The sequence below is a fragment of the Pteronotus mesoamericanus genome, unplaced genomic scaffold (assembly GCF_021234165.1).
Source record: "Pteronotus mesoamericanus isolate MK-2021 breed Mesoamerican mustached bat unplaced genomic scaffold, CSHL_Meso_final scaffold_1186, whole genome shotgun sequence".
Lineage (NCBI taxonomy): Eukaryota > Metazoa > Chordata > Mammalia > Chiroptera > Mormoopidae > Pteronotus > Pteronotus mesoamericanus.
The window spans coordinates 479,495-500,834 of NW_026555302.1; the positions used below are offsets into that span (position 1 = coordinate 479,495).

At 51.6% G+C, this 21,340-nt stretch overlaps 1 protein-coding gene across 2 annotated transcripts in view; it reads left to right on the plus strand.

Annotated features, from left to right (window-relative positions):
• The first annotated feature begins 991 nt into the window (after positions 1-991).
• The window catches only part of VASH2 (vasohibin 2), a 32,226-nt gene continuing 11,877 nt past the window's right edge, over positions 992-21,340 (plus strand). The window contains exons 1-5 of one of the 2 annotated variants that reach the window (XM_054587525.1): positions 992-1,275; positions 8,836-8,924; positions 12,771-12,827; positions 13,350-13,424; positions 20,391-20,772. In XM_054587525.1, the coding sequence (XP_054443500.1) occupies positions 1,000-1,275; positions 8,836-8,924; positions 12,771-12,827; positions 13,350-13,424; positions 20,391-20,772 (879 nt within the window). In that variant the 5' untranslated portion in view covers positions 992-999. The remainder of the gene's footprint in view (positions 1,276-8,835; positions 8,925-12,770; positions 12,828-13,349; positions 13,425-20,390; positions 20,773-21,340) is intronic. The other variant, XM_054587526.1, reaches the window with a different exon arrangement.

Sequence of the window (21,340 nt, forward strand, 5' to 3'; positions counted from 1 at the left end):
ACGCATTCAGAACATCGGCGGCTGCCCGGGTGACTCGGTTATATGTCACAGAATAACATTCGAGAATGGGACATGGAATGAGGGAACGACCGCAGCAGCCCCAGCGGCCCCAGCCCCAGGCCCAGCAGCAGCAGCAGCAGCAGCAGCAGCAGCAGCAGCAGCAGCAGCAGCAGCAGCAGCCGACACCGCCTTCGCCGCACCGAGAGGCGCCGCAGCTATGAGGCCGAGCGTCCCGAGGTAGGGTCCCGGGGCTGCGGCACCCTTCCCGCGCTCCGCCTGCAGCCGGGCCCCCCCTGGCTTGCCCGGAGCTGGAACTCGGGGAACGGGGGCGGATGGAGCTATTTCCACGGAAACCTGGGCGCTCTGGGAGGGCTCCCTGGAAGAAACGCGGCCGCCTTCGCCGGCCGAAGCGGCTGCAGCGCCCTCGCGCCGGCCCCGGGCGCTCACGTGCCGGCACGTTCCCGGCTCGCGCGACTCGCCACATCTGGCGACCCAGCAATGTGCGGAACGTTGCGGGGACCCTCTGTTCCTTCTTGCTGCACGAGCTGCCTTTCTACCCCGTCCACTCCGCATCCTCCACGCTCCTTTATTTCCCTCCCGGTGTTTAGGTGTGCGTGAAGCTTTGTGCCAAAATTCCAGTCGCCTTTCGAGGTAATTGCAGGGCTGGAAGCTCGTCTTCAAATCCTGGGAGTGTCTGTCAGCGCGGGGGTGGAGGGGCGGGAGTGACGTGGGGTGGGGACAGTCCGTGGCCCCACCACCACTGGGCACGGTTTCTCAGGGTGTCCACTTACCGCGCTGTGTGCTGTGTCTCTGCTGATTTCAGGCACTGCCCGTGAGCGGAGCTCCTGCCGCCGCTCCCCCTTGGCGCGTCCTGCGGCAGCGAGAGGCATGGAGGAGGCGGCCCCCGCGGGGCGCTGAACCCCGCGCCGCGCCCGCGCGCACACGCCCCCCGCCGCCGCCGCGCGCCCCCCAGCCCCGCCCTCCCGGCCCGGCCCCACCATGACCGGCTCCGCAGCCGACACTCACCGCTGTCCCCACCCCAAAGGCGCCAAAGGCACCCGGTCCCGGAGCAGCCACGCGCGGCCCGTGAGCCTCGCCACCAGCGGGGGCTCGGAAGAGGAAGACAAAGACGGCGGGGTACTGTTTCACGTTAACAAGAGCGGCTTCCCCATCGATAGCCACACCTGGGAGCGCATGTGGATGCACGTGGCCAAGGTGCACCCCAAGGGGGGAGAAATGGTGGGCTCCATCAGGAATGCCACCTTCTTGGCAAAGGTCAGTGGTTTCCAAGGAGAGAGACGGGTGGTGATGGGGCCATTTCAGTCTGTGCAGAGCAAAGAGAGGCAATTCCCATATTCCTGGTCCTGCTGCAAACTCCCTTCCTGTCTCCAGTTTTCCCCACAATCCCTACCCCCTTTACTTAATTGAGATGTTTGTCTTGGAAGCCTTAGAAATGGGGGAGGGGGATGTGGTGGCTTGCCGTCCTGGGACTGTATGGCTGTATGGTCTGGTTGTGCCAAGGTTTCTTTAAATCTCAAGCCAAACTCTATTATTTATTTACTCACCCCATGTCCATCCTCCTTCAGCAAGAGCTATAGCCTGAAGTAGCACCAGCGATGCCAAGAATACATAGGCCCCCTTAGGGATCCCACCCTGCTTTTCCTCTTTGGAGTCTCTTGGTCCTCCCCTGTCTCCCCCTTGCAAATGATTTATTAGGCTGTAAATGAATTTGCACTCAACCAGTCAGACTTTTCAGCGTGAATCATTTCTAGACTCTTTGCCAATTCTTTTTTTTAATGACAATGACTTTCACCCCTGAAACTTGCAAAAACAGTGAGCGATCTCTTTTCTCAGCTTATCTGGGCTCCAAGAAAAAAAGAGGAGTTTTGGCTATGGCTTGAAAGGGACTTTCCAGCACGCATGATGGATTAGTCTCACTAGATAGGGAAGCAGGCAGGAGTGGAACTCTTTCTACCTTGGAGAGAAGCCAGTGAGCTGACTGGGCTTGGTGGCCAAGGATAACTTAACAAGATGGGGGAAGGGAGATGTGCAGTGGTCACTATATGAAGCATCAAAATGCAAATTGGGGGACAAATGCTGTAGAGCCTTGGGGGCTGTGGCGTGACAGATGGTTTTTCCCGCACCCTGGGGACACTGGGATGGCTGAGAAGATGCCTGGGCAGGTATAGGAATGCCAGACCTGAGACCTGGAAGGCCATCTGGTCGAGTCTCCAACCTGGAGCAACTGGTGACCTGAGCATCTGAGCCCTACAGGCCAGAAAGCTGTGTGTGCCCGCGGGGGAAGTGACAGAGCCTGTGAGCGTCCCACTGCAACCACAGTGTTTTATTACTCTGCTGGTCCGGGGCTCTTCGCTGTGCCCAGCAAGAGTCCTGCCTGCTTTGGTGTCGGCTGTAATTACCCTTGCTGAGTCCTCCCTGAGCACGAGAGCAACACTGGTCCTGGCTTGGGGTTCTGACTTCAGAATTTGTTCTTGAGTCTTTCTTTACTTAAGGAGGAGCTGGGAGCCCTTAAACATGGAAGAGATGTGGCCACAGAGAACAGACGCCTGTTCCAACTGTCCCATGCCGCCTTTCTAATGCAGCACCCTCAGCAGAAGCCCTGCTTCTAATTGCGGCTTTGTCGTTCCCCCGATTTTGTGTGCGGGGACCAATTTTCTCAATGAGAACCTGGGAATGTTAGTATTGGTGGAGATCAGTCCCCCTTCTTCTTTCTGAAGTCCTACAGGGAACCGGCGGCTCATTGCCTCACAGGGCAGCTGGTCCCAGGCCTGGCCAGATTTGATTGCTGGGCAACTCTTTTTCTGAGACTGAACAGAAATCCTCCTCCTCGCCCCTCAGTCACATATCACCGCCTATTCTTGTGTTGCCCGTTAAGCCACAGCAGTATGTGTTGACTTCCTTTGCTCCTCACAGCTCCCTAGAATGTCACTAGAAGGGGCTGTTGGAATAAGGAAGGGACTGAATTCCAGTCCTGGTTGTACTATCTCTAGTTTTGCGGCCTAGGTCGCTCACTTAAAATCTCTGATCTCAGTCTTCTCATCTATAAAATGGGAGTAGACCTGACTTCATGTAAATTTCTTTCCAACTCTCGAATCCCATGGTGTTATGAGCCATGAGTCTCCAGGTCTCCAGTGTTGATCTGTGTGACACTAGACGTGTCTGTGTGACACTGGAGGTGCACGGAATTATGAGTCCTCAGAACTGAGACATTCTGTCAGTCTGCATCTTCCTTAGTCTTCTTTGTCCACAGGTAGCTCCTTTCACCTTTTCTTATGTGTCATAGTTCCCAGATCAACTCACTCTTCTCATCCTCTTTCTAGGAAATTGCTAGTTTGTCATCATCGGTCAATCCCCAAAAATAAGCACATATGAAACACAATATTCTAAATGGTGTCTGAGCAACTTAGAACGTAGATCGCTACTTCCTGAGATTTCCATCACTGTGGCTGAGTGCTGTGTTCCAAAAAAAAGTAGCTCCTTTTTTTATAGAGTGGCCGCATTGTCCTTTTGTAGTAACCCAAATGTCACATGTGAACTCCTGCCAAGGCAGGACAGCCCCAGCCCAAATATGGGCGATGGCTTTTTGAACCTAAAAACTTTAACATTTGTCTCTCTTACACTGTGTCATAATGGTTGGTTCTGCATCCCCAGCCCCATCATGGCACTCGTCTCTCCTCAGTCCTGACATTCCCAAACCCTGACCCCTATATACAGGCCCTGAGATGGAGACAGCTTCATCTCTGTTTCTCGGGGCCACTTCTCTCTGATTCAAGGGCTGTTCATGCACTCAACTTGGCAGACTTCCCTCTGGGGTCAAGTCCTTTGCTCCTTTAACCAAATCAATGTTTTACTAAGGAATTTGTAAGAAGAGGGGGTAGTGGTAGAAGGGTTGGAGACTTTCAGGGAGATTAAGTTATTTGGCAACTGAATTTGTCAAAGAAGCAGATGGAGGGAAGGTGTCAGGGGCTTAAGAGGGAGACTGAATAACACTTCCTTTAACTATAGGACATTCTGTTAGCAGCCATGGTAAGTTCTGCCTGAAAGTTTAGATGCCTCGTCCTGGTGGGAATGGGGGGAGTGGACGGTGGTGCTGGGACTCACCTGCTCTGTGATCTTCCTTCTAAATTTTCTGCTGAAGTCCTCTCTGTTGGTTACTGGGTCTGAGGTTAACAGTTGAGTAGGTGAAGGCCATGGTTTTTCAGCGATAGTGCAAGAAAGCAGCTCAAGTTAGTTGGAGGATGGGAAGTCAGGGACAGAGAAGTGGCTGGCCCAGAAAAAATCAGCTAGGCTGTTTCTTGTCGGCTCCACATTCTTGTGCCTCTTTCTCATGTTGATCCCAAATTGGGAAGTAATTCACTTTTAGAGGACTCAGCATTGCCTGAGCGTGGAAGTGTGAGTGCTGTGGGGTGGTGAGGTTTTGTGGCAGCCAGGGCTCCACTCCTGCCCCCTGCTGGCTAACACCGGCAGCTCCCTCCCTCCCTTGCTCTGCATTCAGAACCACCCCTGTGTCTTTGCTGCTCAGCCCAAGGTTGTGACCCCTGGGCCCCTGTAGCAGGCTACCATCAACAGATTCCTGGCTGCGCCGAGGGCAGGGCTCCGCGGCCCATCCGGGGCTCATGAGTGATGCTTCTTGCTCTCCTCCAGGAGATTCTTCTGCCTGGTGTCTGCCGAGTGTATTTTTCAGAACAGGGACAGCCAAAGGCTTTGCTTTCTCCTTGTTCTTTCTCGTTAAAGATTCCTGGTGCCGGGGGGGCCTCGCTGGCTCCCCCTTCTCTCCCACATGGTGATGCCATGGCGATGACACACACTCATGCCCATCCCCATCCCTTCTCCTTCCATTCTTCTGACAGGTCATCATATTTGGCAACAATGGAATGAAAGAGAGCCTGCCCACCAAAGCCTTGCCTGTGGTTTGTTTCATTGTTTTTCTTGAACAACCATCTTCCTGTCCATTCCACTTCCTCCTCCCACGCCCACATCCCCTGACCACAGACAGGCCCGGTATGGACACGGTCCTTTTGATCTGTGCCCTCTAGATGCTGCCTTCAGGAGGTGGGCTGTCTGTGGCTTGAGGGGCTGGATGCAGGTGGCAGGGGGTGGGAACCTTGAGGGGAGGAGCCATAGAAATCGAGGCTGGCATTTCAGGTGAAATGGGGCAAGAAAATGACATGAGATGGGACTCTCAGGTCCGCTGTCAGGGAGAAAACAAAGGAGGTGCCGGTGTCCACTCCGTACTGCTGCGTGAGCGCCTGCTTGTCAGCACCGCATGTGCATGTCTCAGAGGATCTCTGTTAAACGGGGAGGTGAAAAGTGACATTTTGCAGTGGCTTTCATTAGCATTTCTTAAATTATTAATGAGCTACAACTTTCCAAAAATACTTATTCACTATTTGCACTTTTGTTTTGTAAATTGTCTTTTCATGGCTGTTTAAAAAACATGGTAAAATATACATAACATAATTTACCATTTTAACCGTTTTCAGGTGTTCCGTTCTGTGCATTGTTGTGCACTATCACCGTGATCTGTCACCAAAACCTCTTCTTTTTCCCCAACTGAAACTCTTTACCCTTTAAAGAATAACTCTTCATTCCTCCCTGCCACCCCAGTCCACCCTTCCAATTTCTTACTCTATGAAATAGACAACTCTAGGAACCTCATAGAATAGGAATCGTACAATAGTTGTCCTTTGTGACTGGCTTATTTCCCGTAGCATAAGGTCCTCGAGGTTCGTCCATGTTGCAGCATATGTCAAAATGCCCTTCCTCCTTATGTCCGAATAATATTCCATGTGTGTATACACCCCATTTTGTTTAGTTGTTCATTTGTCAATGGACACTTGAGTTGCTTCCACCCTCTGGGGCCATTTTTTTTTTCTTGGAGGCCTAAACAGTTTTCTTATCCCTCTGTGTGGACTCTTCGTGAGCAAAGGAGATAGGAGATTAACCCACGATCCCAGAGGGAAGCAGATGGTTTCATTCTCTTTTATTAGTGCGAGGAGGCATCTTGGTGATGCTCCTGAATGTCTGGGACTCAGGCCATGCCGAATCTGTTTTCCAGCTTCTGAAAAGTGAAGCCATTTCAGGCCTCCCCATTCTAGACCCCTGAAGACACGCTGCAGATGAATAATAACGCAGCTAACACTTAGGGAGCACCGTGTGCCAAGCCTCAAGTTGTCTGCTTTATCCATTAGGTCATATAATCCTCATAACCAGCCCAGAAGGTTTGAAGTAGGTGACAGGAAGGAAATGGAAGCTTAGAGAAGTAGGCAGCTTGACTAGGGTCCACAGCCAGCAGGTGACAGAGCAGGGACTTGGACCTTGTTGTGCTGAACGTGTATTCACACCTGAAGGAGCCCCCCTGGTTAATTGTCCATCACCCTGTGGGGGCAATGGCAGCCAGAGGGGCTGCTTGGGGGCTGAGTCCCAGCCTGAGCCCGTCAGCTACCCCAGATGTCAGGGTGAACTGTAGCCAGATGACATCATCCCCTCAGCAGCCTCACCCCCTCTCCCCGCAACGGCTCTGCTCCCCAGCTGGGGTTTGGGGAATGTGGCCACTCGCTCTCAGCAGGGGCTGAGGTAACCAGGCAGCTGTTTTTAAAAGCCCTTGGGCGCCACTGAGCTGCTATTCTTAGGCCCAGCTGCCGCCTGACTCCCACCCCATCATCTGGCTCTTGTGGGCTCTGTGGGGCTTGCTGCAGTTGAAATAATTTGGTGATTGGCCCTCGCAGTTCTGAACAGTCACTCTGGCCACCTCAGGGCTGTGGCCAACAGATGCCCTACTGGGGATCCCTTAGGTGGCCTGTGATCCTGTGGGGCATTTCCCCATCCTGACCAGCTTTTCTATTCTAAAGGTACCAAGAGCATTTTCCTGTGTAGAAACATGCTCATGACTTAACAAACTGTCTCATTCCTACCCCCCCAGGTCCCTCCCCCTTTGGTACCTGCTCTAGAGCTGGCAAGACAACAGGCGCTGAAGAGATGTTTACACGCATGTCCCATTCTCTCTCCACTTCTCTCTGAAATTTCTGGCACGTTCTGACACAGAACTCCCAGTTTGGGTAGATCAGTGGATGCTATTGCAAAAGAACACGGACAAGCTGGACACTTCCTCGTGTTTGTTAGGGCAGAAACATGAAGAGGCACTCATCTTTTGACTGTGTGTGGTGTGCTAGCGGGGGCATGTGAGCAAATGTTCCAATTGGAACGCTTGCTCCCTGAAATGATTCTCCAAGACAAGAATGTGATTTGAGTTGATATGTTGTAATCGAAATGTGGTTCACAGAGCAGCTGTGTGTGCATACACTCTTATATTCACACATGCACACAGCACCTTGGCTGTGAAGTAGGAAGGGACTAGCTTCCTTTCTGTCGAAGGGGCAGTTGCTGTGAAGTAGGAAGTCTCAAAGCCAAAAGAAAAGAGAGGCACTGAGAGGAAAAGAATGTCAAGTAGCATTTCAAGTAAATGCAGCCCAGGGTGTCGACAATGAGCAACCCCCTTCGCTCCCCCGCCTCAGGCCCAGGGCGAGCGTGCCCTCCAGCTTCACTGCGGGCCCGAACCTCTGGAGCCAGGGAGAGTGCTGGGGCCCAGCCAGGCCGCCCAGCACTGTCCCTGGGTCAGTTCAGCAGCTTCACTGCCCATCAGCTAAGCCTTCAATCCCCAGGGCCTCCCTTTTCCTGTTTTTCGCAGGATAGAACTAAGCTGTCCCGAGGCCCCTTCTGTCCTCCCAATGCTTACGCCTAGAGGAGCCTCCTCTCCTCCCTGACAACGCACTGCTGGGGCTGCAGGCCCAGTGGGCTGAGTGTCTCTGTCCCCAGTGGCTCCACCCCGCCAGAGGGAGAGGTTAAGAGACTGAGAAACACACAGCGGGGATAAAGCAAAAACCGTCCCTTGCCTCCCAGCAGTGACCGGGTTGGAAGCCCCGGCCTGCTCTCGCTCACGGCCTCGTTGCCAGGCCAGCTCAGAGCTGAGGATGTCTTGGCTCTAAACTCCTGAGAAGAGGCGCTTGCGTCCCCATCTCTAGCCCTTGCCTGCCATTGCTCTTTTCTCTTCCCTGAAGGGCTTAGCACTCTCCCCTGCAGGACTTGTAGACACTTGACGAGTGCTGACCAAGAGGGAGGCTAGGAAATGAAGAGGTGACAGGGCAGCCGTGAGGGAAAGGGGAGGATGACGGCTCATGAGTCAAAGGAGCTGCACTTACCTGGGAAGAGCCAAGGCAAGAGGGAGTCTGTCCTAATCCTTTTGGGCCCAGACGCGGGGAAGGGAGGCGAGGGGCGTTGCAGGGGGTGGTGTGGAGGAGAAATGGTGGCCGTGGCGCCATGTTGCGTTTCTTCACGGCGCCGTTCATCATGCATCCACTGGCGCCCTGGAGTGGGGCACAGAGAAGGGTCACACCGACCAGGCAGCAAAAGGTGGTCATGCAGTAAAATGTGAGATTAATGGAGCATCTCTGTGGACATCCTGGTCCAGACTCAGTGGGTGACACTATAGGACATGCTTTTTGGCCTCCATGAGGGGCTTAGGCTCCCTGGGGAGAGTGGCCGTGTTCACACTCACAACACACAGGGCCCATAGAGAGCCCCTGTGACCCGGAGCGGAGTGTGTATAGAGGGAAGGCAGAGAGGGAGGACTTCAGCAAGGGACCAGCTGGTGTGGGGGAACCTTGTCCAGGAGGTACTGCTTGAACAGGCGGCCATTCCAGGGCAGCTATCTGCTCCCAGAAGCAGCTCTCTGGTGCTCTCAGCCCTGTGCCCACCCTCAGGCACTGAGCTGCAGAGCATCCGCCTGAATAAAAACCTCTCTCTACTTCTCCGCAGCCTTCAATACCCCAGGTTCCCAACTACAGGCTGTCGATGACGATCCCAGACTGGCTGCAGGCAATTCAGAACTACATGAAGACACTACAGTATCCTTCCAACCAGGGTCTGACCAGACCCAGCCAGGGGACGAGCCAGGTGATCACAACCCTGGTGGCATGTGTGTCCCCAGCTGGTCAGCAAATGCTCTCTAAGGTTGGTGAGGGCGGGCATGGAGGGATGCTCCATGTGAGAGTCTAGCAGGAGTGATAACAGGATGTAATCACAGTGATCAGACCCTCCCCCCTTTGAAGCAGGATGTGGGCCAGGAGGGCAAGAAGGCAGTGAGGCGGCGGTGGGCTACCCCAGCCCCTCTCCTCCTCCTTCTCCACCTCCTCCTCCTCTGCCATCTTTCCCATCTTCTCTCTTCCTCTCTAGTCCTTTCCGCCCCCCCTTCCCCTCTGAGTCTCCTGTTTCTTTTCTTTCCTCTCTCACTTTTTGCCTTCCTCCCGGCTGCTCATAATCTACCGGAGGCCCACCTGGCACTGCTTTGGGCTCCCCAGGTGGCCCAGACTGGTGGCGTCGCTCCATTCTGCATGAATGAAGGGGGTTCTGGGATGGGGGCCCTCTCCCCTCACTTGCGTTTGGGAAGAGCTGAGGATCGCTGCAAGTCCAGGCTGGGTTCAGACCAGCCATGCTACATTTTTTTCCCCCTGTGGCATCCTCAGATTGTTTGCAGGCAGGATTAGATCAGTTCTGAGGGCCCACAGGAGCAACAGTGTCCGAACAAAGGAGCAGAGGCGGGTGGCCCACTGGCTGCTCTGATGTTTCATCCGGGACAGGAGCCAAATGGGAGCTCGGCTGACAGAGGATATGTGAGAGGGATAGGGCATTTGTCCAGGCAAGTCAGTGGCAGCTCAGAGCTAAGGCAACATCAGACTCCCTGCAGACCCCCGGCCCATTGTCCGGGAGGTCAAGCCTCTGCTGACCTCGGTCCTTCCCCTCCGAAGACCTAGAACTCAGCGGAAAGGATCCCACGGGGCACTGACTCATGCCCTACGTGCCCTGGAAGAGGCCCCTCCTCTCTGTGCTATAGGCAAGACTCTTTCCTGTGGATTTTTGTGACTTCCCTGAAGGGACAGCTACTACCAGATGGGAATAACACCAGTTCTGCTGTTTAGGGTGAGCAGGTTACTTGATTAGCTTCTGAGTTCCCGCTTTACAGATTATGAACTCCCCCGCACGGCGTCTTTCCAGTGGACTGCCGAAGTGATATTAGAGGGAGAAGGTCGCCCCAGCTTCAGGGGTGAGTCAGACAGCTCCAGGCCTCAGAAGGCTCCCTGGTGGTGTGCCGATCCCCAAACCGGACCCTCCCTGGGGAGCTCCATGCGATCCAGAAGCAAAAACTCCTGCCAGGGTTAGACCTGGACCCTAAAACTGAGCCTTCCTGGATGTGACCAACTCGTCAGAACATTCCAGAAAGCAACAGAAATTAAAATGGTTACTCACAAGGATCATTTGACCAGAGATGAAAGAGAGCAAGCTTGGTGGGGAATGCACCAAGAGGGGCAGATCTGCATCCTCTGGTAAACCCCGCGGCACTTTCTCGGTGGAGTTTTCCTGGCTGCCCTGAAGGAGCTGCTTTGTTACTTTTCTCTCATGCACTCTGATGGTCACTGACCCAGATCGCTGACCGCGGAGAGGGCTGGGGAAGGGAAGCACTGCAGGCACCAGGCCAGGGGAGCCTCCGCACAAAGAAAGCAGAGTGTGGCCTCTGTTTTACCTTCCGACCAGGCTTTTACTTAGTGCCCTGGGATTTCCTCCTGCTTTGTCCCCGAACAGCGTGCCCAGGGCTAGAGTACAGGGACCTCTTGGGGCCAGCCCTGACTGTAGACATGCTCAGCACAAATCCTGCCTTCCCTTCTGACAGCCTCGGAGCCTTGGCCAACAGCCGTGCTGATCTGGCACTGGGTTCTGGAAGGAGGTGTCCCCTGAGCTCTGCTGAGGGTGGGCCCGGCCGGTGAGCCTGTCACTCTGATGGCTGTGTTTACAGGAAGCTTTCCTCCCAGCTCACTTGCAGGAGCTGGTGTACCCATTAGGAACTGAGAAAAGATGGCCAGGTAATTTTTCATTATTTTATTATAGGTTTGTCTCACTGTATGCACTAGAGGTATAAGCTAGATATATAAACAGGGAAAGTTGATCATATACACTGCATTTTTGCCAGTTGAAATCTACTTTATATTTTTTTAAATTTTTGTTTATTTTTTTAAACCCTTACCTGAGGACATGCTCATTGATTAGAGAGAGAAAGAGAGAGAGAAACATCGATGGGAGAGAGAGAAGCATCAGTTGGTTGCCTCCTGTACATGCCCCAGCTGGGGATCAAACCTGCAACATAGGTATGTGCCCTGACTGGGGGTGGAACCCGCAACCTTTTGGTGTAGGGATGATGCTCCAACCAACTGAGCTACCTGGCCAGGGCTGAATCTTGCTTTAAATATACTGGACTCTCACAGTTTGAATGAAATCTTTGGTAAAGTTAAAAAAAAAAATCACCTCACAGTGAGAATAGATTTTTTCCTTTTACCTCTAAGGTTCGTATATTATTTTTTCAAAGCTAGGCAAGCTTGTATTGTTGTTGGTTATTCTTATGGCCATGCCATTAATTTCCAAACTTGTTAAAATCAGCCCCTGGCCCTCACCCTGGAACTTCCAATTCAACCGTCCAAGAGGAGGTGGCTCTGAATAGCATCGGCAGGGGGTTAAAACCGTGGCCTGAAATCAGATCCCAGAGGTGGAGCCCTTATGGCGAGCCGCAGGCAGTGGTTACATGCGCTTGTCTGAGTGGCCGGGCACATCCGGACCGGGGAGGACTCCCAGCCCTTCTCAGAAGAGTGTGCAGTGCCTTTAGGTGTTGAGCACCACCCTCTACAGCTGTCTCCGCCACAGCAGGGACACGCATACAATCTCACACATCCACCCTGCCTGGGTCACAAGTTCATGCTTCATTAGCAACTTCCCAATGTGCACTTTTTCTGTAGGATTTGTTTGAGGCAGGAGAGGGAAACTCACAAGCAACGTTTCCTTAGGCTCAGAAACATCAAGATCCAGTCTCAGAGAGCATGACATTAGGGAATCTTTGGTCTCCTTCAGAATAACCTGGTGCAGGCTCTCCAGTCCCTGAGACCTCTGGGCAACCACTTAAATCCCAGGTTGTGGATATTGTTGTCATCCTGTCACATTTAATAATCAATGCCAAGGGTCAGTCTGAGCATGAAATAAAAGTGATATTTCCATACTAAGTTTGCTGCAGTCTGAGCTACTGAGAAATGCTACTGCCATCCATCTCCTTTTCTCTATGTTACCCTTCCATTCCATACATTCCTCCCTCCATCCACCTATCCCCATGCCCCTTCTGTCTATGCAGCCAGCCATCCAGCTGTGCAACTGTCCATCCACCCTTCCATTCGTCAGTTACATTCATCCTTCATTCCTTTTATCCATCCATCCACCCGGCCATTCATCCATCCATTAATCCATTATCCATCCATCTACCCTTCCACCTATCCTTCCCTTATTCCTCATTCATTTAATAATATGTGCTACTGGAATATGTTGGGTTTGTGCAGGCTTTATGGTTGATATAGAGATGATAAATAAATGGTCCCAACTCTCAAAGAATTTATAATCTAGTAGGTGAATTAAGACATGTATTCAACTAACCAGAATATAGAGAAGATTGAAAATAGCTCTTCTAACGGTCCAAGGTGCTTTGGGACCCAAGCTGGGACTCCGATTTCCAGGCAGGACAGTGAGGAGTTAGAGGATGTTGACTACCTTCTGGAAAGCTCTCACTTTCTCATCCCATTGAGAAATCAATGGGTAGCTTCCTCTGCTGGATTTCTGGGACGTTTGGAGTTTCCAGTCACTTTCCCTTTACATACTTCACACAGATACAATCATACAGGGACCCAGTTCTTTGAAATTAGGAAAATGAGACCACTGAGTGGGTAAGTGGTGCATGACCTGTGGGCCAGGTGACCTCTTTCTTACTGAGAGCTGCTAACTCCCTCCCTCACCTCTGTCCCTGTATCCCAGTATCCCTGTCTGTAAGGGGTGGAGGCGGGGGTGCCCCAGGGCCACGTTGAAGGTGGGGCTGGTGTCTGGAGCACTCTGACCGATAAGCTCAGGGGTGGAGACTAACTCATTCAGGGGGTGGGAGAGGCCTATGAGATTGGTTCATGCGGCCTCCTTTACTTGCTCCAGGTATTGTCCCTTGTCCTGAGGCAATGGGAGCATGCTGTGGAATGTGGGCACTAACATCCAGGAACTAGCTCTTAGAGAGGGGAGTGGAGATTTAGGATTTTATTTCTGCCAAGTGCAGATGTGCCTCCTGCAGAGCGAGTTCTCCCCTTTCCCTCGTATTCCTGCATGGTGCCTAGTGTGGAGAGAGGCATGCTGATAGATTGACACACAGACCAATTGCATCATTAAATAAGTCCTGAGATCCTTTGCTGTGCTCTATCCTACAGGTTAATGGAAACAGCGAAAGAAATGACTCGAGAGTCCTTGCCTATTAAATGCCTTGAAGCTGTCATCCTGGGCATGTATCCTTTAAGTTACACTTGGTTAATTTTACTTCATAGATGGTGGCCTCACTCTGGGGCTGTTTGTGCCTTTAACATCCTAGTTCCACAGAGATGATGGCCGTTGTCTCCTTGGAGGAAAATATCAAGCTCTCTGATGTTTCTCTGTAACTTCCACCATTGGAGTTGGACTAAGCCTGGCTCCTTGGATCATCAGCAGTGTAACCTGTTAGCTAAAGCGACATTGGGCCAGCTCTCAGGCCAGCCTCACTAGCCACGAGGAGAATTTTAACTTGGAGGGACTAGAGAAAGAGTGTATATCATTGGGGTTTTGAAATTATTGATTTTTTAGAAAGAGAGGAAGAGAGAGTATATATCATTTTTTTAAATTGGTTTTTTAGAGAGATAAAAGAAGAAAGGGAGAGAGGCATTGATTTGTTGTTCCACTTATTTTGTTTTCATTGGTTGGTTCTTGTATGTGCCCTGGGAATTGAACCCACAACCGTGGCATATCAAAATGATGCTCTAACCAGCTGAGCTACCTGGCCAGGGTGTGTCATTGGGGTTTTTTTTGCATGTGTTTTTGTTTTCTTGCATTCACTCGGCATTGCAATAGGAAAGGCACTCAAGAAGAAGTGGGATCCTTCAAGTGCATCCCCAGGGAAGATCCTATGAGTGGATTGTGGAGGAGACCATGTAATGGTGTAGTGTCCTGGCTCTACAGGACAGAGCTGAAACAAAGGTCTGGTCTCTCCCACACTTTCTGTTCCACTTTCCACCAGACACCCAGCCCCTAGACCTAGTGCGGTCCAGAAAACTGTGATGGCACTGACGTATTAGCAGTGATGGCAGTAGAGCATGACCTGATGGAGGAGCAAAGGAACTCCCAGTCCTTTGGCATGATGGCTAGAAGGGACTGTGACCAAGGGAACATGGCAAGACATGGGCTTGATAGATGGTCCCAGATAAGACCAGTTCGGTCCTTGGGTGCTGTGCTGAGACGTGTGACCTTTTCCAGAAAGGCAACGGGCAGCCCAGGTGAAAGCGCGCGAGCAGAGGTGGGACACGATTGGGTGTGCGCTTCAGAGAGGTAATTATTAGGGCAGAGGGAAGGGCAGACTGGAGAAGGGCGGCGCTGCATCTGCAGAGCCAGGTAGGAGCTGTCCCAAGAGGGAAATGGTGGTGCTCCGGACCATGGTCCTAGCAGTGGGAAAATGGATTTGAGGGACAGTTTCAAGGGCTATGAAGAAGACAGAATTGACAGGTCTTGGAGGCCGGCTGGGTGTAGGGGCTGATGCGGAAGGGATCAACAGATGCGGTCGATTTCTGGATTAAGCGACGATGGTCTGTACAGGATGGGCTGGGAGGACGAGAATGACAGAGGTGAGAAGACACTTCGGCACAGATGTGAGCTAAGGTGGCAGTGAAGGTGCGGGAGGGTGTTGGGCGTGTCATCGACACCCCTTGTGGACTGATTAGATGTGAGGAGTTAGAGGAGGAGGAGGTGGTGAGTCCCATTTCTGGCTTGGAAAATTGGATGATTGGATGCTACTGCCACAGCCTAAGGGAAGGACGTAAAAGGGAGGATCAGATTTGTGGGAAAGTGAGTTCAGATTTGGACACGTTGAATTTGAGGAGCCTGTGGGATGTTGGGTGAGGTGTTTGGAGTCCAGAGCTCAGGAGGGGATGTGCGCTGGAAATACAAATTTGGGAGCTGTGTGTTCAGGGGGTGACAGATACCATTCATGGAGTGAGAAGAGAAAAAGACCAAGGATGAAACCTCACTGTTTTTTGGGCTAGTTGACCCCAAGGGCCCATAAATGACACTAAGAAGGACAGCTCAAGAGGTAGAAGGAAAACCAGGGAAGGAGCTACAGGAAGTCGGCAGAAGGATGGGTGGCTCAGAATCAGACTGGGGACAGGAGGACAGATCTAGCCTGCTTTCTGGTCCCCTGGACATTTACACGGAAAGGGGAGTTACCGCCGCGCCGCAGTCTGCAGTGCAGCGGCTGCTGGAACTGAAACAAGATAGTCCACAGGTGCCGGGCTGACATTTCAAAACTGGAAACTGGAGCCTACAGAAGCCCCTCCCTCCAGTCAGACCTCCGCCCTGCTACCCACTGGGATGAAACATCCAGCCTGGGGGGCCCAGCAGGAGGGCAGGAGGATGGGCGGGGGCAGCAGGTGGCTCAGGGTGCCCCCCTCCCTGAGTCAGCACAGCTGTTGGGCAGAGCCTCCTGCAAGTTTCATGGGGTGAACAATTGTTGGGGGTTTGCTGGTGGAGATCAGAGAGGGGAGATCACAAGTGTAGGCCCTGCACTGGGCGGGCCCGTCACTCCAGACGTCTGCCGACAGATGACTGAGTGCATCTGGACAGAGGCCACTCGCTTTACAGCAGTCGTGTACATAATAGTCTTGTCCCTGTGCCAATTCAGAAATTCAAGCCTTACTTTGGGGTACAGGAATTACTTACAAACTTTTAGGATTGTGGGGATAGGCCCACGAGCAGCCTCTGGGACTGTCCAGACCCAAGGGTAGTGTGCTCTTGGTTTTCCCTTGTTCTTCCCGGTGTGGCATTCCAGAAGAGTGTGGGGAGGGTGCAGAAGTTTGGCTCACACTGCCGGACTCAGGGAAATTTGACTCTTGGATGCAGACGAGAAACACCCAAATTCTAAAAGTTACAGCATCTTAATCTTTGCTCTTTGCTCTGTGCCAGCATCCCTGTGGCCTGCTCTCCTCTCGGGCACAGGGGAGGTCGTGACTTGGGTCATCTGTCTGTGGCTCCACAGCCACCCCTCCCCTTGCCCACAGGTCCTGGGAAACAAGTGGTGCCTTGACAACCTTGGATGCTGCTCGGAAGCCTGTATCCTTCCTTGTGTTCTCTTGTTTCTTGAGCCTGGAACCCAGGATCCATTCCCACAGACCCGCTTTTTTCATCTTGCTTGCGCGCCTGGGCATACTTTCACATACATGCTGGAGAGAGAGACCTTTGGTTCCAAATTAGTTTTGGAATAATAGCAGCAATTTTGGGGCCCATGCTGACCCTGGTGGGACTTAATTATGGTACAAAAGTACTATGGTTTATTTCAGTAACAGGTTCATTAGTAAAGGCACGTCAGGCATATCCCCAGCAGGCTGGATGCTGGGTCTGTCTTCCATGGTCTTGGGCCCCTGCTCTTCCCTCTCCCCTAGAAAAGCTCAGGCTGTTCCCTACTCTCATCCTCACTTGTCCCGTTCCCCTTGGTCCCAGTTGTTCCAGGACCCAAGGCTTTACTCAGGGCCATAATGATGGGACACATCCTAGAGAGAGTGACTCGTGACAGGAGACCCTAGTGGTCTCTCCGGTCCCATCCCCACTTCTCCATATGGTTGATTCTGCTTGTCCCATAAGACTAATTTTGGGGCCTCTTCGCTGCTCTCCCTAAGGTTGCTGGCTTGTCTCTTACAGCACACATCACATTGTAGGTTTTGGTGGGTTTTTTTGTTTGTTTTATTGAGATATAATTGACATACAGGACTGTGTGAGTTTGTCCGTTTGCTTTTATCCTCACCTAGGGACATGCTTATTGATTTTAGAGAGAGGGGAAGGGAGAGAGAGACAGAAGGAGAGAAACATCAGTGCAAGAGAGAAACCTCGATCAGTTGCTTCCCGAATGTGCCCCGACCGGGAACTGAACCCACAACCCAGTCATGGGCCCTGACTGGAGGTCAAACCTGCGACCTTTTGGTTTCTGGGGTGATACTCCAACCAACTGAGCCACACTGGCCAGGGCAGGACTGTGTGAGTTTAAGGTGTACAGCGTAACTTGACATACACATACTGCAAATGTGGGGGTTTTAAAAATCATGGTAAAATATTCATCACATAAATGTACCACTTTAACTGTTTTTAAGGGCAGAGTCCTGTGGCATTGAGACACTCCCACGTCCGTGCAGCCGTCCCCGCCATCCGTCTCCAGCACCTCCTCCGCAGCTGAAACGGCGTATTCATTAAACGCTGACCCCTCCCCACGTTCCCCAGCCCTCGGCAGCCCTCATTCCACTTTTTGTCTCTAGGGCTTTGACTACTCCAGGTGCCTCACAAAGTGGAATTACATAATATTTGTCCTTTTGTCGCTGGCTCATTTCACTTAGCATAGTGTTCTCAAGACTTATTCACGTCATAGCATGTGTCAGAATTGCCTGCTTTTAAAGGCTGGATAATATTCCATTGCATGTATATACCCCGGTGGTTTATCCATTCATCCATCCACGGGCACTTGGGTTGTTTCCACCTTTTGGCTGTTGTGGATAATGCTGCTGGGAACACGGGGGTGCAGATACCCATCTTAGTCCCTGCTTTTAATTCTTTTGGAGATGGACCCAGAAGTGGAATTGCTGCATCATATGGTAAGTCTATGTCTAATTTTTTTTGAGGAAGTATCGTTCTGACCCTATTGTTGGAGAGTCTCTCTCCCCCCGAGACGTCCTGAGAAGGGCCCCTCAGCCCTGCCCAGCAGGCTGTTTGGTCAGGAGGCACTCACTCAGTAAGTGTTTGTTACACTGACTGAAACAACTAAAGAATGCCCTCATGCCAGCCCCAGGGAACTCGCCCCAGAAAGCAAGAAAGAATTTATGTAAGAGGACTCAGAAGGATGTGATTTCGCTTGTGACTGCCAGTTAATCTCACATGATGAAGTGAAGAGAATACATTAGAAATCATTTTTATAGAGAGGAGTCCTCTGGTTAAATTGAGGGCAGAGGACGAGGCTGACCTCAGGGCTATGGCCTGAGTTCTGTCAGCCTCTTTCTTTTCAGGGTGCCTGGATTAGCAGCCCACAGCCCCACAGTGAGAGCAGTCCTTTTAAGTGTAAGGAAACGTAGCCTCGCGGTCTAAGGTTCCCCTTTTCAGCAAGCACTCTGTGTGCCCGACATGCTGTGCCCGGGAGGGGTGCCGGCAGGCCCAACAACTCTGCCCTCACAGTGGACAAATAGCAACCAGTGAGCATGCAGTGGCCAGCGATGAGTGTGCGGGAGTTCGTGGGGGCAGGAGCTGAGGAAGGCCAGGGAAGCTATCACACCCCAGGAAGGGCGTGGGGAAGGAGGCTGTCCTCGGGGGTGCAGCCTGTGTGAGCCCACAGCATCCTTGTCACTCATGATTCTTAGAGACGCCCCAGACCTCTGCCAGGTTTGAGTCCCTCATACTGTAAGGCATGAAAGAACTTGGACTACAATAGGGACATAATGTAGAGTGTGCTTAGTAGCATGTTTTTGAGTTTCATAGGTTACTCTGGCCTCATAGCTTGGCAATGTAAACGTCATTTAAAATTTTCGGTTATATGTGACTTCATAGTATGTGCTGAGGGAGTGGGCACAGGTCTGTGTGTTCATTACAGTCTCGACGTAGCCTTCGAAACCATCCCGGGTCTGGTCAGGGTGCTGGTCCAGGGTGCGGGGAAGATTAGACTGTGCAAGTAACAACGAGCAGGGACCACATCACGGCGGGACTTTGCTAAGGGGTTTGGAGCGAGTCTTAGAGAGGATGGCAGGCGCAGGAAACTTAAGCAGAAGAGTGACGTGTCCCACATTTTGGCTTAAATAGAGCATTCTGGCCACTGTGTGGAAAGTACGTTGGAGTAAGGGCGAGAATTGGTGAAGGCTAATTCTGGAGAGCGGAGAACTGTTCCCACCTCCGACCCCGCGTAGCTTCCCAGGTCAGACGTGATCCAGCGTGATCAGGGTGGGATGGCCTCACACTGTCCCTACTTCCTGAGCCTTTCCTATGGCCAAGCTGCCATGTTAAGTGCCTGGGTTATTGTTTACCTGAGGAACACTGTGGAATAACCAAAGATGGTCAGCCAAGGAGTGACTTCATGAGATTCTAAGATCCCTCTCCATAAAAGCTGGGTCTTTGGGTCACCATACCCCTGCCGGGGCTGCCCGGGACTTCGAGATGGGCTTGCGGATGGAGGGCCTCTTGTCCATTGATCCAGAACTTGGAGTCATTGGGGCAGTTACTTAAAGCTGCATCCCGTAGGGTTACTGGGCCCAAACCGAGGTAACAGTACGAGGCTGGGCCGTTACCTCCAAATGGGCCAGGACATGGCGAGAGGCGAGAGGCGAGAGCCGAACTGTGAGGCTGGGAGCCTGAGGCTGAGGCGCTGCAGGCCGCCCCAGTGTGGTGCCCGTGGCTGCTGTCACAGCCGTGACGGGGCCATAGAGAGGAGCAGACGAGGTCACACACCGTGATCCATTCTGACACCTTTCTGTCATTTACCATCTCGTTAATCAGCCAGTCTGCCTCTTTCACATGTCCACTGACTTGCCTTGATTCTGGTTGTCATTTTCTGCTGAACATCGCAGAGGCCTTCAGTTCCTGGTGTGCCCCACATACTCCAGCCAGAGTTTACGTCTGAAAGCGTCATTCCAACTGAATTAAAAAAACCTTTTTTAAAAAAAGATTTTATTTATTTATTTTTAGGGAGAAGGGAAGGGAAGGAGAAAGAGGGAGAAAAATATCAATGTGAGAGAGAAACATTGGTCAGTTGCCTCTCAAATGCTCCCTGACCAGGGACTGAACGTGGAACCCAGGCATGTGCCCTGCCCGGGAATTGAACTGGTGATCTTTGAAGGACGATACCCAACCAACTGAGCCCCTTGGGTCAGGGCTGCATAAAAAACCCTTTAAAAAATTGTCATCCCCATAGAAAATCAAAGGAGGAAAAAGTACCTTGTTATTGTTTTGTTTTGCACTTATTTAACACTAAAAAGGGTGGCACATTTTTTCTCTTTGTGCCATATTACTTTGGTTTCAGTGTGCCATGTGGGAGGTGCTCAAAGACATGGAAGGAATCCTTTAAAAGAGGATTAGTCTGGAAAGGTGGGTACACACCTGGTCAGAGGCTGAGGGGTGGACTCTACAACCCCATGGGCCACTTTCCCTTCCTGGGAGCTCAAGCTCTGTGACTTTGCAAGGCCTACTTTCTCTTCCTTGACTCATGATCTAAGCTACTTAACGAATGGACAGCCTTCCATCGAGCGATTCCCCATCAGCTTTAAAACCTACTTCTCAGGAAACTACTTTCACCATGTTGTGCTGGGGATCTATTGCAATGGCCGCTATGGCTCTCTGGGCATGAGCCGAAGGGCTGAGCTGATGGACAAGCCACTGACCTTTCGGACTCTGAGTGACCTTATCTTTGACTTTGAAGACTCCTACAAGAAATACCTGCACACAGTCAAGAAGGTCAAGATTGGGTTGTACGTCCCCCATGAACCTCATAGCTTCCAGCCCATTGAGTGGAAGCAGCTGGTCCTCAATGTCTCAAAGATGTTGAGGGCTGACATAAGGAAGGAGCTGGAGAAATATGCCAGGGACATGAGAATGAAGGTAGGTGCTGGGAAGGCAAACACGCGATGCAAGAGAGCGCTCTTCCTTGGTCTCTCTCTGTCTCTTTCTCTGTCTCCCCACCCCTCTCTTGTCCCATGCTCCACATTTCTGAGATGCTCAAAAGTTTCTTAAGGCTATCTTGCTTGGTAGCCACCCTATTAAAACAAAAATGATAAGTCATTCGCTATTTGACATATGCAATGTCTCTCTCTGCATAGGTACTACAAAAGCCAGAGCCAAAGTCAACCTAGATGTTACAGTTAAAACAATGTCTTGGTCTGCAGTTCCTTCTCTGAAATCAATCTAAAATGTTAGTCATTTCATACTAAGGCTCTAGTTTTGTTTTGTTCTGTCTGTTTTGTCTTTGTAAGAGAGTGGCCCATCATCCCAGTTTCCCTGAAACCAAAGAGTTTCCCAGGACATGAGATTTTCAGTACTAAAACCAGGAAAGTCCTGGGCAAACCAGGACGAGTGAGTGGGTCACCCAGCTTTATAACCCATTTCAGAGTCACATTATATCACTGTTTGATAAGTCGCAAAGTCCCTTAGCAAAAAATTCTGCCTTGGT